At 36.4% G+C, this 18005-nt stretch overlaps 1 protein-coding gene across 4 annotated transcripts in view; it reads left to right on the top strand.

Annotated features, from left to right (window-relative positions):
* Positions 1–18005, top strand: part of LOC127424126 (nuclear receptor corepressor 2-like) — a 164937-nt gene that overhangs the window by 49194 nt on the left and 97738 nt on the right. For all 4 annotated transcript variants that reach the window (XM_051669046.1, XM_051669045.1, XM_051669044.1 and 1 more), the window contains exon 4: positions 7804–7981. In XM_051669046.1, coding sequence (XP_051525006.1) covers positions 7804–7981 — 178 coding nt within the window. The remainder of the gene's footprint in view (positions 1–7803; positions 7982–18005) is intronic.

Genomic DNA, 18005 nt, shown 5'->3' with positions numbered 1-18005 from the left:
GTGAACTAATGTTGTTGTGTGATGACATAAGTCATAGTGTTGAAAAAAGTGTTTTCCTGTCTTTTCACCTTTTATCTAGAGAGAAAGACAGATACTAAGGGATTGAGAGAGATCAAAGCAAGATTGATTGAGAGAAAGATAGTTTGTAACCATGCATGTGAATGAGAGAGTGAGTTAGATGGAGTGTTTGCAATAGAGGATGAAGAGAAGAGAGAGCTTGGCAGCAGTACAAGGGCAAGTTCCTCTACAATAGCGCAAACACCATCCACACACATGATCTGTCCTAAATTCAGAATGAGGCCAGTGGCCAGTTAAAACCTGCTCTGCTCTCTCTCTCTCTGTCTCTCTCTCTCTCGTTGTGTGTGACTCCTCTGTGTATGAACAGTCCTGCCCGCAGATCAGATTATCTTGCCCACTCACAGAAAGATAGTGAGTGAGAGAGCTTGGACGAAAGCTGCAGTCTGATGATGTGATTATGTAAGTGCCAAGCATCTATGGAAATTGGGGGATTTGGTTAAAGTGAGTGTTCATCTGTTTCTATGCATTATTTCCCTCCTGGCTTCTCACAGATTGCTTTTTGTTAATGGACGTGTTGCCTTTGCTCTGGTTTAGATCAGTTCCACTAGTGAATGCACCAGTGAAGAGACACAAACAAACTTGCACAATCATCTACCATAGACAAAGCACACCAGGGGTGTGTTATATTTTAATTCAATTGGATAGTGTTGGGTAATTGCCATTCAGCAGCTTATAATGCACCAATCATAGGAACAGTCGACCAGAATAGGAAACATCCTTGTTATTCAACATGATGTAGGGCACAATTGGACTGACATTTAAAAACAAAACCTTCAGAAGCCCTGATTCTGAACTATTAGGCTCTATGTACATAGGTGGGTATGAAGGTTGTTTGAGGGTCAATCAAACATAACCAGGGCTCTAGAATGCAACTGGAATTTTGCAAACATGGCAAAGTATTTGCAATGATCATTTAAAATCAAGTAGTCATTAGTAGCACCAAAGCGTTAATTTGGATCGACATGTAGCATCAATTGTTTCATGATGTGACGCTTATTTCACATTTAGGGCCTTATTCATGAAACACAAGCAAAAGAAAATGACAGCTTTTTGTCTTATGTAACCCCATATAAGCGCTATACAGACGTGAATTCATAAATACATGATATAACCTCAGCCATCCTGCCATTTACACGTGTGTTTTTCTGCAAATTGTTCAGTGCAGCAGAGGATGGGTTTTTGATCACCTGTCAACGTTTGGGCCATGTGTAATATTTTCACAAGCAGGATCAAAGATTTTGTCACAGAGTTAAATATTTTATTGTTTGCTGAATGTAATGAATTCCTGAGAGAGGAGACTTGCAACTAAATCAACTGTAATGTGTATTGTACAGTAGATGGATATTAGGCCTAATCTGTGAATGAAGAATGTGGATATAAACATGAATTTAGACAGCCCAAACAATACCAGAACTGACTGATATACAAAGCACAGAAAGCTCTGTGTCTGTTTACATGCTTGGTGTCTGCACACACTCTTGTGTGCTCATGCAACTGTGCCTTGCCGCGTCCAGTATATTATGCGCATGCCAAATATAATAATCACGCTTGCTCATCTACGAGTGCTCCGTGTAATTTTTGCACTAAATTTAAGTGCAGCACTGGCCTGAATCTTTCTCACAGTGGGCCATCGGTCAGTCTTTATTGTCGAGCCGTGCAGGTAGCAAGTTAAACCCTTGCTATGAAGCTACGCCCTGGAACACAATCTACTTTTTTTTTTTTTTTTTTTTTTTTTTTAAGTCTTTGTCTCATCCACTGCAGTGGGCCATCAAAATGAAACCAGAAATGGTAGTGCATCTCAAGAAGTAAATCTTAGGCCACGTCCCCACTATTATGTTTTTGTTTGAAAACTGATTTTGCTGAGTTTATGCTTCTCATTCACATTAGAGCGGTGTTTTCCTCTTCGAAAATACTCTCCATAACTGCATACTTTGGAAAGTGATGACGTTAGGAAACTGAAAACTGAGTTTTCACACAAAAGCAGTTTATTGTAGACATGGTCGAAATCTAAATGTAGTTATTCTGTAATTTGGCATCTAAAAAGAGCATTTGGCTCTGAAATAGTTGGTCCCTTGTCATTTTTAATCTGTGAATTACCCTCCAGCAAACACACACATACATACATACACACACACACACACACACACACACACACACACACAGTTAAATTGCTAAGAGGTTGAACAGCCTGTCTCCTCTCATCATTTATATGACATCAGCTGAATGTGTCAAGCCCTCATTGTGGCAACAGCGGTCCTACAACAAACATTTAAATGAATGATGATATGTACCAACACGAGGAACTCTGAAAGACAGGAACCCAACAGAGTCAAAAAAAAAAAAAAAAAAAAAAAAACATTAGCAAGATGTTACTTACAATAACTGATATATCGGCAAATGCTGATAAATTTAATGGCTGATCGCTCGGACAGTTACATCTTATTTGCTATCACAAAATTGTATTTTTCCAGGCCTTTACAATATGTTCTCTAGATATCAGCATCGTCCATTAAAAAAAACCCATATCAATCGACCACTACTAACATTATAAAATTCAGTATCGGTCATTTGATTTAAATATATAGTTGTTCAGATTCATTTAAATTAGAAACGGTTTTGTTCTGATGCAAGCCTAGATGCAGTTTTATGTTCTTTTTGATGAGGACTGTGATGATGAGGAATGCTGTCTGATGTTTTTCTCTTCAAAAGCTTAGAAAGAATCTTGTTTTGCCTGTAGTCTTCAGATGCCAATATAATGGCTCTCCTCTCTGTTTTCAGTGTCTGTGTGTAATGGCACTGGCACACATGCGTGTATGGCAGTGTTTGTTTGTATTAATCACGCTCTGTGGCAGTGTGTGTTTGGAATGTTTATTTAAGCTGAGCAGACTGTATGAAATGAATATGAGGGATACACCCGTTCTTGTTCTCCATTGAGTACAATCCACACATTTAGACAAACCCACACACTACAACTCCCTTCATAACATGTACACTCTAGCTAGAGTTGCAAACCTCAGCACCATTGTTTGCTGGTCTGAGTCTCTTATTAACCTGATTTTACCTCTGATTGTTTTAACATGATTTACTCTGTGCAGGGTACAGTTCATACATTGCAAACACAAAATGCATGTGTTTGACTTGACCCATTTCTTTTCACACTTTTCTACTTGAATGTTTAAATTTTTTTAAATATTTTTTTATATTGGGTCCGGTTTGTAAATGTCTTGAGGATCTTTAAAAACGGCATCCATATATGGCATTACAACATGAAACAATGCATAGATATGATCACTACTACTACTACTACTAAAAATAGTAACAATAATAATAATAATAATAATAAATATGCATAATTAATAGTTGTTTTTTATCATTATGGTATGATTTAGTTATTGTGTCAAAGTACAAAAAAAGCAATTAGTTATTTTAGTTATTAAAATTAGCAATTAGTTATTATTTGTTCAGCTTTTCGGTTATTAGACACTTAAACATACATTATAAAAAAATAAAATAAAATAAAAATCCATTGATTTTACAAACAAAAAAAAACCTGGCAGCTGTGGTTGCCAGAATAATTCTGTAAAAAATACTGTAAAAATGTAAACAACTTTACAGGACAACAAATGTATTTACAAAATTACATTTTATACCTGTAAATCCAATAGCCCTTTTCTGCCAAATTAGCATGACCACTATTTCTTTCAGTAATATTTACATGCAGTTGTTGCTTTTTTTTTTTACATTGAATCCCACTCAATTTCACTGAAAACTACAAAAAAAAAAAAAACAGTTTAACTGTAAAAGTCTTATTCTAATATTGTAATTGTAAATTTTACTAAAAAGTTGTTTATAACGTAGTATTTTTTGCAGTATTAATAACAGAGATTTACAGTTAAAGTAACAATAGATTTTTTTATTCATTTCAATTTAAAGGCATAAAATCCAAGAATTTATTAACCTCAAAATTGTACAAAAACATGTCATTTCTCAACATACACATTTCTAATATTTTCTAAAAGCTGAACAGCTTTTTAGATCTAAAGACTTTCCTCCTAAAATGTCTTAAGAACAATCTTGAGGATTGTTAAAGGAATAAATGTAAAAATTTTTAACATCCTTTAAAGATTACAGCATTTCCTTAGAATAAATGGAACAAATGTACCAATATTTTCAAACAAGCTTTTCAAACTGGGGTACAGGCATGGAAACAAGCAAATACAAGAGCAATAAAACTCAGTAACAATTGCATTACTTTAGATTTGAGTCTGTTTCACAAGACTTTTGTGACACTGAATTCTTCCTTAATTCTGATTCTAATAAGCTGTTTACTGTTTGTTTCACAGATGTAGTATGCAAACCATTGTGTCATATTTTCATCATGTCCGAATGTGACTTTTTAGGCTCTATGTATTTGAACATCTTTTTGAATGCCTGAGCTCATGAATATGTTGTTCTCAGTGGTCCTTTATGAAAGACAGAGAACAGATCTGCATCCTTCACACAATCACAGATTTTACACAATAGTCTGTATTGTTGAAGCTGGAAGAAGGAGCTGCCCTTGCAATTTTAGGTAGAATAAACATACATTCCTAAGAAAGGTCTCACTGAAATTTTCTGGCAATTCAGTGCTTTCAGTTGTTGTTGCATCATTTGAGCTCTGGAAAGCATCTTCACACGTGATGACAGCAGAAGACTGAGAAATAGTTTCCCTGTTAATGTCACTTACGCTATCCACTGAACATGTTCTATGTTTCCTGGACATATGAGCAGTAAATTATGATTTTACAGTGAACACATTTTTACGACTATTTACTGGACATGCCACAGCAAGTCCCTCCTCTGTGCTCTTACGTGGGATATAAGTTCTTTCACTGTTTGAAACTGGCGCTCACACAGCGAAATTGCACATTTAAAATCTGTAACAACGGCTGTAGCAGTAACAGAAGGTTCAGGCACATTGTGAAATCGATAGAAATGAGTTTAAAAGCTGCGTAAGTACAAAACATCCACTTGCAGTCAGCGGCCACACATTTGAAAAAAACAATGGGGTTCGTTCCTATGTTCGGGGATCTCTTGATACCAAGCCAAGGTCAGGTAGACCAGGAAAGATTTCAGCCACAACTGCCAGAAGAATTGTTCGGGATACAAAGGAAAACACACAGGTAAAATACAGGCTGCTCTGGAAAAAGACGGTGTGGTTTTTTCAAGGAGCACAATACTTGTTGACCCCTCTCCAAACATAGCACTTATGGTAGTGACCATAAAGCTCTATTTTGGTCTCTTTACTCCAAATTACAGTGTGCCAGAAGCTGTGAGGCGTGTCAAGGTGTTGTCGGGCACATTGTAACCGGGCTTTTTTGTGGCATTGGCGCAGTAAAGGTTTGTTTCTGGCAACTCCACCATGCTGCTCATTTTTGTTCAAGTATCGTCATATTGTGCTCCTTGAAACAACCACACCGTCTTTTTCCAGAGCAGCCTGTATTTCTCCTGAGGTTACCTGTGGGTTTTTCTTTGTATCCCGAACAATTCTTCTGGCAGTTGTGGCTGAAATCTTTCTTGGTCTACCTGACCTTGGCTTGGTATCAAGAGATCCCCGAATTTTCCACTTCTTAATAAATGATTGAACAGTACTAACTGGCATTTTCAAGGCTTTGGATATCTTTTCATATCCTTTTCCATCTTTATAAAGTTCCATTACCTTGTTACGCAGGTCTTTTGACAGTTCTTTTCTGCTCCCCATGGCTCAGTATCTAGCCTGCTCAGTGCATCCACGTGAGAGCTAACAAACTCATTGACTATTTATACACAGACTCTAATTGCAATTTAAAAAGCCACAGGTGTGGGAAATTAACCTTTAATTGCCATTTTAAACCTGTGTGTGTCACCTTGTGTGTCTAACAAGGCCAAACATTCAAGGGTATGTAAACTTTTGATCAGGGCCATTTGGGTGATTTCTGTTATCAGTATGATTTAAAAAGGAGCCAAACAACTATGTGATAATAAATGGCTTCATATGATCACTATCCTTAAATAAAAGACAATTTTTTTGCATGATCAGTCATATTTTCAAAATCAATGGCAAAATTTCATAATTTCTGCCAGGGTATGCAAACTTTTCAGCACAACTGTATACTGTAAATTTAGCATGGCTTCATTGTTTTTCTATTTACACTTTTTTGATGTTGTGATTTAACAGCACTTTACTGTTAATTTCATGGTCATTTTTTACAGTGCAAGGGTCATTAACAAATAAGGTTGTGTAAGCTGATAAAAATGAGAACTCTTTTTTTTTTTTTTTTTTTTAATAAATATCTAGTTGAAAAAATATGCGTCAAATTCAAAGGAATGTAATCTTTGAGTCTCTCTCGGTTTCACAGATCTTTGAAAAAAATGTATTGCATCTTCTACAAAAACATTGATTTAATGGCTTTAAAAATGTCAGGTGGTGTAGTTTTCAAACATTTTTTAAAGGTTAAATTTTTTTTAATTATTATTATTTTTTTTACAAATATCATGAGTTTTAATGACTTCAACCTAAGTGTATGTAAACTTTTGACTTCAACTGTATATAAGAGGAATTCGATTAGCCAGACTAAAATACACCAAAAAAAGTGACTTGAATCATCTGTTGGGGAGCATTTGAATGACTGGGGGTTACTGGAGATGACAGATGTATAGAAGTCAGAGGACAGAAGTCAAATAAAGATACATATCCTACAAATGGGACAGTATGCTCCACTAGTCGTCCAACAACAAACTAGTGAGTTTAATATTTTTTGCTGTGGTGCTTTTAAAGGGATGAATTGAGAGATGCAACTTTTTGTAATGTTTAAGCGTGCTGACAGCGCGCAGTGCATTGTGTGTAGTAACTATTGGTGAGAAAACTTTGATAAGTTGCATCTTAAATCATCCTCCTTATTTAAAGCATTGCTTGTGTGCAAATTCACCACATTCAGCAGTAAATTTATGTTCCTTTTATTATTCAAAGTCCACTGATTTATTTGTGAGATGTTGTGGACAGATTAAAGAACAGTATTTTTATGGAGTCTGTGGCTGAGTCTTTATGGTGGGGTGTCTGACAGACAATGGATTGCTTTAATAAACGGTTACAGAAGAAAAAACTGTTGGATGCTGTGAACTACAAGTTGTGCTCCCACAGTAATCTTACAGTTATGCAGTTTTGAGGCGACGCAAACACTCGAAGCGAATTATTCTGCACTCGGATGCGCATAAGCGGTGCTGTGCCCTATGTTGGAGCATCTCTTTTTACCTCCTATTTATATATTGTTTATTTATCAGTTTTCCTATTGTATGGCTGCACTCAGAGTCCATATATCCATATATAGAAACATGTCCACTAACACGTTCAATTGTGATGTGACATGACTTTTTTTGCCTCGGTGCTGTTGCATAGTAAGAAAATTAGTAAATAATCGAAAAAACATTTGTTTATTTATAATTTTTTTTGTTTGACTTTTCTCAGACGGTAATCTAACCATCAAAAACTCACACCGTGGCATCCCTATTACTGGATTCATATTCTCCCATCTGAGGCAGTTCGAGACATTTTGGTCAGATGGTGTAACTGCTGTTAAATGTCAACTTCAGTGTGTGTGAAAAGACTAGATGCTTTGTTAACCTTTTCATCCTGATGTTCTTTATGATTAGGCTAATGTCTGTACCTTACCCATAATTCACCTAACCGCTCTTTTCTCCCTCCTACAGAGGTCAGGAGCCCCATATCCGGTATGAACACATTTACATGCAAGACCCCAACAGCCAGCCAGAGGTAGAGTACTCTGAGATGAAGCGTCCTCGCTTGGAAATTGGGGCAGAGTCTCTTCTTCGTCATCCAACCCACCGCCAGCCTCTCACTTTGGGTGGAGCTGAGGATATTGTTAAGGTCAGCATTCTTATTTGCAGATGGTCGTTAGTCAAAGATGAAAATCACATTACCTCGATTATCAAAAATATTAAAACATCCAAAGATTCTGATTAAGAAAATATTTTTAAAAGTGTGGTTTATACGTTACAGGTGATAGTTAACGTATTTTTGTCTATAGTCTATATTTGTTTGGTCTCCAGTACTGTTAAACATGGTAGTATCATATGTTTGGATGGCTAAAAGCATATGGAAATTATATTCAGATGATGTCATAAATAATTAAAAAAGTGTAAGCTCCTTAAATGGTTATTTCAGGGAGGAGACTAAATGGGGAATAAAGCTTGCGCATGTACACACAATCTTTTGCTAACTGGGATTTATAAAGTACATTTTCCGCAGGGTCCGCTGTTTTATAAATCTGAAAACTTTATTTTGTGGGTACGCACATATTTAAAATGAAGTATACACAAAGTTTCACACAGTAGGCCCTTGGTGTTTTCGTTTAGAGCTGCTGTTATGGTAAAGTGCTGCAGTATAAGTAGCTTCAGAGACAGTTTGGCAGAGACAATGAATGGGAGAAATTGGAATGCTCAGTGGTCAATGAATGTTGAAAAGGAAGTCTCGCCTTACAGGTAAACGAGGTAATCACTCTTTAGATACAGACATCGCCTATCAATCGACTTGAGAACACGCATGCCCATTAGCTGGTATCCATAGAAATAGCTGTTATCCATAGAAATAGCTGTTCAGCCTTATAAGTAATGTTCCAAAGATGGCCGCCAAGTGAACTGACTTGCCTTGAAAGGGACTTTGGTAGATTTAATGTTCACTCTGGCAAACAGAGAGCTTTAACTGGCTATGAATTCGTAGGTATTGTGGGATTAGGCTAGAAAGGATGCTGCATGGTTTACATGGATTAATCAGATTGTAGAGAAGTGCGATTTATAAGTCTGTTCAGCAGATTATCACTTCATCCAAATTTATTGGCTTCGTAATTCAGGCTGTCTGTTTCCAGCCTGTGTGTTTTCATCACTCTGGCCAGCACTGCCTTTTACCACCGCATATTACTGCTCGGAACAGGGATGTGTGTAAATACTGTTTGGGTTGTAAGTGTATTATAGATTTTGAGTAATTTCAGGAAAATCAAGACCTTTGACTTTATAAAGTTGTGGCTTTATTTGTTAGGTTGTTTCTGTTTGTGAGAGGAGGGGGGGGGGGCAGGGCGTGAAAAATGGAGTGAATGTGTGTGTGGTGTAACGGTAAACGGCATAGGCAAATGTTTGGAATAACTCATGTGTCTCTGTAACTTCCTAGGAACTCTATTTTCTAGGTCAGGGGCTCTGTGAAGGGTGTGTGTGTGTGTGTGTGTGTGTAGGTGTATTTGCACCCTCTCTGTAACAACATTGAGCTGCCTCACACCTTGAGAGATCCATTTCTGTTACTTTACAACTGTAGGTGCCACCAAACTGTATCAGGTTTTGCCAAGTGTGCATCACATAGCCATCATATTGAGAATGTTTATTGACTGCTGGAGAGATTTGCTTTTCTCTCCCTCATAGGAACCACAGGAGATGAGTCATACGGGAATAGACCCAATGTTGTTGGCAAAAGATTTAACAATGTTTGTAGTGTAACCTTGGCTATGGGAACAGTCTCAGCTTGTGGACTGAACAGCAAAAAATATCCAGCAGGATATTAATGATAACAGATATAGAGCACTTAAATATCCCAATATTATATACTGTAATTGAGCTCTGTTCTTAAAAGACCACAACAATGGGTTTTTGGAAGTAAAATAACATTCATTAAAAACAAAAAATATATATTTTTATCAATAACATTTGGGGTTGTTAAGCAAGGCCTTGCGAGCGGTGCATGTTTTTTCCCCAGTGCCAATATTAACAGGTTAGAGTATTCACACTGGGAATGTGAGCAGTGCATTGCAGCATAGCAAGAGCTTCCCAGATGCAACGGTAAGACAAGAGTTTCTGCACTGAGTCTATTTTTGCTGTGCATAGTGCACTAAAAATACAGTGAAAATGCACTGCAAACCGACAGTTGAAGTCAGAAGTTTACATACACTTAGGTTGAAGACATTAAAACTAATTTTTTAACCACACCACAAGTTTAACATTAGCAAACTATAGTTTTGGCAAGTCGTTTAGGACATCTACTTTGTGCATGACACAAGTGATTTTTCCAACAATTGTTTACAGACAGATTGTTTGACTTTTAATTGACTATATCACAGTTCCAGTTGGTCAGAAGTTTACATACACCAAGTTAACTGTGCCTTTAAGCACTTGGAAAATTCCAAAAAATGATGTCAAGCCTTTAGACAGTTATCCAATTAGCTTCTTATAGGAGGTGTACTGAATTGGAGGTGTACCTGTGGATGTATTTTAAGGCCTACCTTCAAACTCAGCGCCTCCTTGACATCATGGGAAAATCAAAAGAAATCAGCCAATACATCAGAAAAAAAATTGTGGACCTCAAAGTCTGGTTCATACTTGGGAGCAATTTCCAAACGTCTGAAGGTACCACGTTCATCTGTACAAATAATAGTATGCAAGTATAAACACCATGGGACCACACAGCCATCGTACTTCATATATTTGGAGACGCATTCTGTCTCCTAGAAATAAATGTAGTTTGGTGCGAAAAGTGCAGATCAATGCCAGAACAACAGCAAAGGACCTTGTGAAGATGCTGGAGAGAACATGTAGACAATATCTATATCCACAGTAAAACGAGTCCTATATCAACATAACCTGAAAGGCAGCTCAGCAAGGAAGAAGCCACTGCTCCAAAACCGCTATAAAAAAAAAAGCCAGACTATAGTTTGCAAGTGCACATGGGGACAAAGATCTTACTTTTTGGAGAAATGTCCTCTGATCTAATGAAACACAAATTGAACTGTTTGGCCATAATGACCATTGTTATGTTTGGAGGAAAAAGGGTGAGGCTTGCAAGCCGAAGAACACCATCCCAACCGTGAAGCATGGGGGTGACTGCATCATGTTGTGGGGGTGCTTTGCTGCAGGAGGGACTGGTGCACTTCACAAAATAGATGGCATCATGAGGAAGGAAATATATGTGGATTTATTGAAGCAACATCTCAAGAGATCAGCCAGGAAGTTAAAGCTCAGTCACAAATGGGTCTTCCAAATGGACAATGACCCCAAGCATACCTCAAAAGTTGTGGCAAAATGGCTTAAGGACAACAAAGTCAAGGTATTAGAGTGGCCATCACAAAGCCCTGACCTCAGTCCGCTAAAAAAAAAAATTTGTGGGCAGAACTAAAAAAAGCATGTGCGAGCAAGGAGGCCTACAAACCGGACTCTGTTACACCAGTTCTGTCTGGAGGAATGGGCCAAAATTCCAGCAACTTATTGTGAGAAGCTTGTGGAAGGCTACCCAAAAGTTTGACTTAAGTTAAACAATTTAAAGGCAATGCTGCCAAATACTAACAAAGTGCATTTAAACTTCTGACTCACTGGGAATGTGATGAAAGAAATAAAAGCTGAAATAAGTAATTCTCTCTCCTATTATTCTGACATTTCACATTAAAATAAAGTAGTGATCCTAACTGACCTAAGACAGGGAATGTTTTCTACGATTAAATGTCTTGAATTGTGAAAAACTGAGTTTAAATGTATTTGGCTAAGGTGTATGTAAACTTCTAACTTCAACTGTATTTAACCACATAATCATTTGCAATATAATCTTTTATGAAGCAATATGAAATACGGAGCGAACTACTCACCTGTTGTTTGAAACAAGACATCTGTTGGGCTTGATGCAAGTTCCAGATGCAGTTACAGGCATATAAACATGTTTTCTGTTTATTTAAACTGAATAAATCTAGACAATAGAATCAGTTTATAGTTACACTTTAAGTTTGTGGGATTTGCTTGTAATGTGATTCCTCATGTAAATTAGGTATTATGATGATCAAAATGGCCAATTCCTGATAATTATTTGAGAATTTATGGCCGTTATTAAAGGACATATTTAATAAAGTAACCCAGAAATCACTTTTTTCTTTAGAGTTGCAGCTTTGTCACGCAGCAAAATTGCGGCCAGTGTGTAAGCTCATCACAAGCCTGTTGCTGTATTTACGGTGCAGTTTCTCCTACACACTGCTTTGTTACGCAGTGTGAAACGGGCATAAGGGATAAAGTACAATAGGCATTATCACAAAATAAACTTGTCAAGGTGATTTGAATCAATTGTTTTAATGTAGTGATGAATGTCAGAGCTGGTTAATTTGTTTCAAGTCGTAGAAATCTTTTTAAAAGTTTTTAAATGCCCATGGAGAAAATTAATGGGAAAAATTAATCGGACCAAGCCTTTTAACGCGAGTGATCTGCTCTGACTGTACAAGAACTTTATAGAGGTTTAATGATAGTGCCACATTAATCTACTAAATATAATGCTAAATATTATGTATAAAAATGCTATGGGGAATATAATTCTAATGTCATATGTAATGTCTGATTTGATTTTATCATTAAATTATTATTATTTAACTGGATAATTATGCACTTCCATAAAATATGTATTTTTGAAAAGAATATTTAGATGTAATCAGAGACAATATTATTTTAGAAAAATGCCATTTTAATTTAAAACATTTTATATGTAATCAGTAACAGTGTGCAAGCAGCATATTTATCTAACATAATTCCTTATTATTCCTTTCAACAAAGCAGAATTATTAGCTAATATTTCCATTTGGTGTCACCATTGCCCTCTTCTGGGCTGATTTCAAGTCCCAGTACATCTCTGATGGATCATTTAGCACTTTTGAGAGCAGTACTTTGTTACATTTTAAAGAGCACCTATTATGGTTTTTCAAATATTACCTTTCATGTAGTGTGTTATATAGCTATTTGTGAATGTAAAAAAAGTCTGCAAAGTTTCATTTACTCCCAAAAGAAAGAACCGATTCTGAACACCTGAAACGAGTCGTTAGTAATTCCAGACTTACTTCCTGTACTAACCTACGTAATTTGGTAACAAAAAACCCGCCTCTGGTCTGTTTACGTGTACAGCCAGTACACGCTGTTAGCCTGGTAGCTGTTAGCCTCTGTTAACCGGCTAACTCACGTTATTTTCAAACTACATATAAACTTACCACAGAGAAACGTCCTGTTCTCGTCGTGCTTGCGATGGTGGTTCGGGTTGATCTTCCGATGTATCACTATCGGACTTGTGCTCAAATTGTTAAGGTAAAACATAAATTTTTTCAGATGGAGCTGAAACTCGGATATGGTAGTTGGCGTTTCCTTTCCGACACGCGCTGTAAGCGGTAGACCAGTCACAACAGACAGGGACATCAGACCAATCAGAGCAGAGTAGGCTCTCTGAAAGGAGGAGTTTAGAATGAATCCTTTAGAATGGATCATTGAGTCTTTTTTGACACTGGGGAAAAAAAGGTAATGCTGTAATTTAAATTATGAGCAAATTAAAATGTTTTTTTTTTTTTTTTTTTTTACCTTGGATGCATGTAAATCTATTGTATGAGACCTTTAAAACAAAATTAGGCACGTTTAAAAACCATAATAGGTGCACTTTAAACTAACTGAACTGTTTTGTATATTTCTTTAAGTAAAAAAACTTTCAAACTTAGCTTTTCTTGATTCAAGCTTAGTTTAAATAATCGTGAACCGAACCGTGAGTTCAGTATCGTGAACGGAACCAAATCGTGAGATGAGTGAATCGTTACACCCCTACTCTCTTAGCAGGGCTCTTGGGTTTACTTTTATGTATTTGGCTTAAATATGAAGCATACATATACAGGGCTTATTGTTTATGTCTTGAAAGGATAAGATATGTGTTGTTCCTAAGGACCTTAGATGTGTGTGTATGCCCTTGTGCTTTACAGGGTGTAAAGGACAGCTGGATCTAACCCCTTAATATGCACTTTAATCGTGTGCAACATGATTAAGGTAACTGGGATAACACCTTCTGCTTGTGGTATGATGTAAAGTGCAACATGATTACACCCTAAGAGAAAGTCTGTGTGTTTGCATGTGTGTTAAGGTTAGTGTGATCACACTCTTGATCCAGAGTTGTTGTGCTGAGCTGTTATGACTTTCCCCTAAAGCTTTTGTGTATTTTTAGCAGCCGTCACAATATGAGGCTGGGGGAGAGAGAGCTGTGTATATGTGTGTATGTGGAAGCCATTGTGCAACAGTAATTAATTAGTAATGGAGCTGACTTAGATGTGACGGTTAAGAATATTTGTTTGAGGATTTGAGCATGCTTAGGTAAGAGGGACACTCAGAGGAACATTTGAAAGGACACTGTAAAGTCAAAGTGGACCAAGGAAATCTCTCCTTTTTCTTTATGTAAGAGCTGTCATATTCAATGACACTCAATGAAACGGAGCGAGTCAAGAAGGGAACTGAAAGCAAGGGACTCAGGGAGGAAACGTCAGATGTGGAGAAGAGACACACACACACACACAGAGGAAACTAGTGAGCTCTAGTGTGGAATGTGTTTGTAACTTGCAGCACACCTGCAGCCACTGTGACGGGTGTAAACCAGTACGTCTGTGTCTAATGGCTTCTTACAGCTCAGAGTGTCAGATGACTCGTGTAACCAGCACTCTGTCGGTCCGTGATTCATAAACATGTTATTGACACTGAATTGGATTTTACATGTTCTTCAATTAACCTTAAGTTCAACTAGTGTTCTGGTAGCAATGCTAAGATAAAAAGTCTGGGGTCAACAGTAAGGCCATCTATAGACAGAAACAAAAAATAAAGTTTTATATTAAGTGGCACTAAAAAAGCGGCCCACTGAATTTTGTGTGTGTGTGTGTGTGTGTGTGTGTGTGTGTACACACACACACACACTACCGGTCAAATGTTTTGAAACACTAGACTGAAATGTTTCTCATGATCTTAAAAATCTTTTGATCTGAAGGTGTATGCATAAATGTTTGAAATTAGTTTTGTAGACAAAAATATAATTGTGCCACCATATTAATTTATTTCATTATAAAACTAAAATTTTATTACAAAAATGACTTGACTTGGTCCAAATAATAAAGAAAAGCAGCCAATAAGTGCCCAACACAGATGGGAACTCCTTCAATACTGTTTAAAAAGCATCTCAGGGTGACACCAAGAAGTTGGTCGAGAAAATGTCAAGAGTACATGTCTGCAAATTCTAGACAAAGTGTGGCCACTTTGAAGATGGCCAAATATATCACAGTTTTGATTTTATTTTGGATTTTGTTTAGTCACAACATAATTCCCATAGTTCCATTTATGTTATTCCATAGTTTTGATGACTTTACTATTATTCTAAAATGAAAAAAAAAAAAAAAACATTATAATAAAGAATGAGTAAGTGTTTCAAAACTTTTGAGCGGTAGTGAATATATAAACTCAGCAAAAAAAGAGTCCCTTTTTCAGGACACTGTATTGTAAAGATAATTTTATAAAAATCCAAATAACTTTACAGATCTTTATTGTAAAGGGTTTAAACAATGTTTTCCATGTTTGTTCAATGAACCATAAACAATTAATGAACATGCACCTGTGGAATGGTCTTTAAGACACTAACAGCTTACAGACGGTAGGCAATTAAGGTCACAGTTATAAAAACTTAGGACACTTAAAAGACCTTTCTACTGACTCTGGAAAAACTCCAAAAGAAAGATGCCCAGGGTCCCTGCTCATCTGCATGAACGTGCCTTAGGCATGCTGCATGGAGGCATGAGGACTTTTTGTGTGTGTGTGTGTATGTGTGTGTGTGTGTGTGTGTGTATATGTGTGTGTATATATATATATATATATATATATATATATATATATATATATATATATATATATATATATATATATATATATATACACACACACACACACACACACACACACACGTACTGTGACAAAATTATGTTACTGTTTTTAATTGCAAACGTGAAAAGTCTGGAGTGGGCTTATATGGAACATTTCTGTCCACATATGTTCTTTATAAGCCCACTACGCTTTTTAAAATGTTAATGCTTCATATTTTACTAAATAAACACCTTAACTGTGATATATATACACTGGCGGCTAAAGATTTTGAATAATGTACAGATTTTGCTCTTATGGAAAGAAATTGGTACTTTTATTCACCAAAGTGGCATTCAGCTGATCACAATGTATAGTCAGGACATTAATATCATGAAAAATTACTATTACAATTCAGAACTTCTTAAACTACTTCATAGAGTCCTCATCAAAAAAAATCCTCCATGTGCAGCAATGACAGTTTTGCACATCCTTGGCGTTCTAGCTGTCAGTTTGTCCAGATACTCCGGTGACATTTCACCCCACTCTTCCTGTAGCACTTGCCATAGATGTGACTGTCTTGTCGGGCACTTCTCACGCACCTTACAGTCTAGCTGATCCCACAAAAGCTCAATGGGGTTAAGATCCATAACACTCTTTTCCAATTATCTGCTGTCCAATGTCTGTGTTTCTTTGCCCGCTCTAACCTTTTCTTTTTGATTTTCTGTTTCAAAAGTGGCTTTTTCTTTGCAATTCTTCCCATAAGGCCTGCACCCCTGAGTCTTCTCTTTACTGTTGTACATGAAACTGGTGTTGAGTGGGTAGAATTCAATGAAGCTGTCAGCTGAGGACATGTGATGCGTCTATTTCTCAAACTAGAAACTCTGATGTACTTCTCCTCTTGTTTAGTTGTACATCTGGCCTTCCACATCTCTTTCTGTCCTTGTTAGAGTCAGTTGTCCTTTGTCTGTGAAGACTGTAGCACCTTTGTATGAAATCTTCAGTTTTTTGGCAATTTCAAGCATTGTATAGCCTTTATTCCTCAAAACAATGATTGACTGATGAGTTTCTAGAGAAAGCTGCTTCTTTTTTGCCATTTTTGACCTAATATTGACCTTAGGACATGCCAGTCTATTGCATACGGTGGCAACTCAAAAACAAACAAAGACAATGTTAAGCTTCATTTAACAAACCAAATAGCTTTCAGCAGTGTTTGATATAATGACAAGTGATTTTCTAGAACCAAATTAGCAATTTAGCATGATTACTCAAGGATAAGGTGTTGGAGTGATGGCTGCTGGAAATGGGGCTTGTCTAGATTTGATCAAAAATGACTTTTTTCAAATAGTGATGGTGCTGTTTTTTACATCAGTAATGTCCTGACTATACTTTGTGATCAGTTGAATGCCACTTTGGTGAATTAAAGTACCAATTACCTTTCGAAACAGCAAAATATGTACATTATTCCAAACTTTTGGCCACCAGTGTATATTTTTTTATTTAGACCTCAAACATCAAAACCAGTTAATGAAATATAAAATGTTTGAATCCTGCAAGCTTTACTCACATTGGTCTCTGTCTATTAGTTTTCTCCCTGCAATGAAAATAGATTCAGTATGTAGACACTGAATTCAGTTTAAAATTAGGTTCAATGGGTTATTTGCTCTGTGGGCTTATTAGGAACAGTAGGGGTCAATGGAAATTAAACCTTAATTTATAGCCGAGTCAAGGTAAACAATTTTCTTTCATGAATAAATAACACTACATTTTACAATGTTTGTTATTGTTGTTTAAACAAATAAAATAATTATTCTGCTTTTAAGCTATGAGCAAACAGGCTTTTCAAATGCACTGTTCCTTATAAGCCCACATGAAAACAAAGTTGTATTTATTATAATGACAAATAGAGCACAAAATCTTGTTTGAGCTCAAGAAGCTTCCTAAGTATTTTCATTTAATGTGGTTATTAGCAGTTTTTATTCATTTATTTTCTTTTACTGCATCTATCTTTGTGAGCATCACTCTGGCAGTGTCCTGGATTAGCTCCAGATACTCATCAAATCCATCTTTTCAAATACAAAGTATAGCTGTTAAATACAAAGAAAATAAATAATATGAAGTTGCATTTGATTTATTAATCTCTTAATTTAAAAATGTTTTATCATTTCTCGCCCGGTTTGTTCATTTGACTCCAGATAAATGGCTTTTTTTTTGAGGTCATCAAAAACAGTGAAGTTTTGGAGCAA

This window comes from Myxocyprinus asiaticus, chromosome 33 (assembly GCF_019703515.2).
Source record: "Myxocyprinus asiaticus isolate MX2 ecotype Aquarium Trade chromosome 33, UBuf_Myxa_2, whole genome shotgun sequence".
Classification (NCBI taxonomy): domain Eukaryota; kingdom Metazoa; phylum Chordata; class Actinopteri; order Cypriniformes; family Catostomidae; genus Myxocyprinus; species Myxocyprinus asiaticus.
The sequence above is the reverse complement of the archived record's forward strand: the minus strand, read 5'-3'. Positions and strand labels throughout refer to the sequence as shown.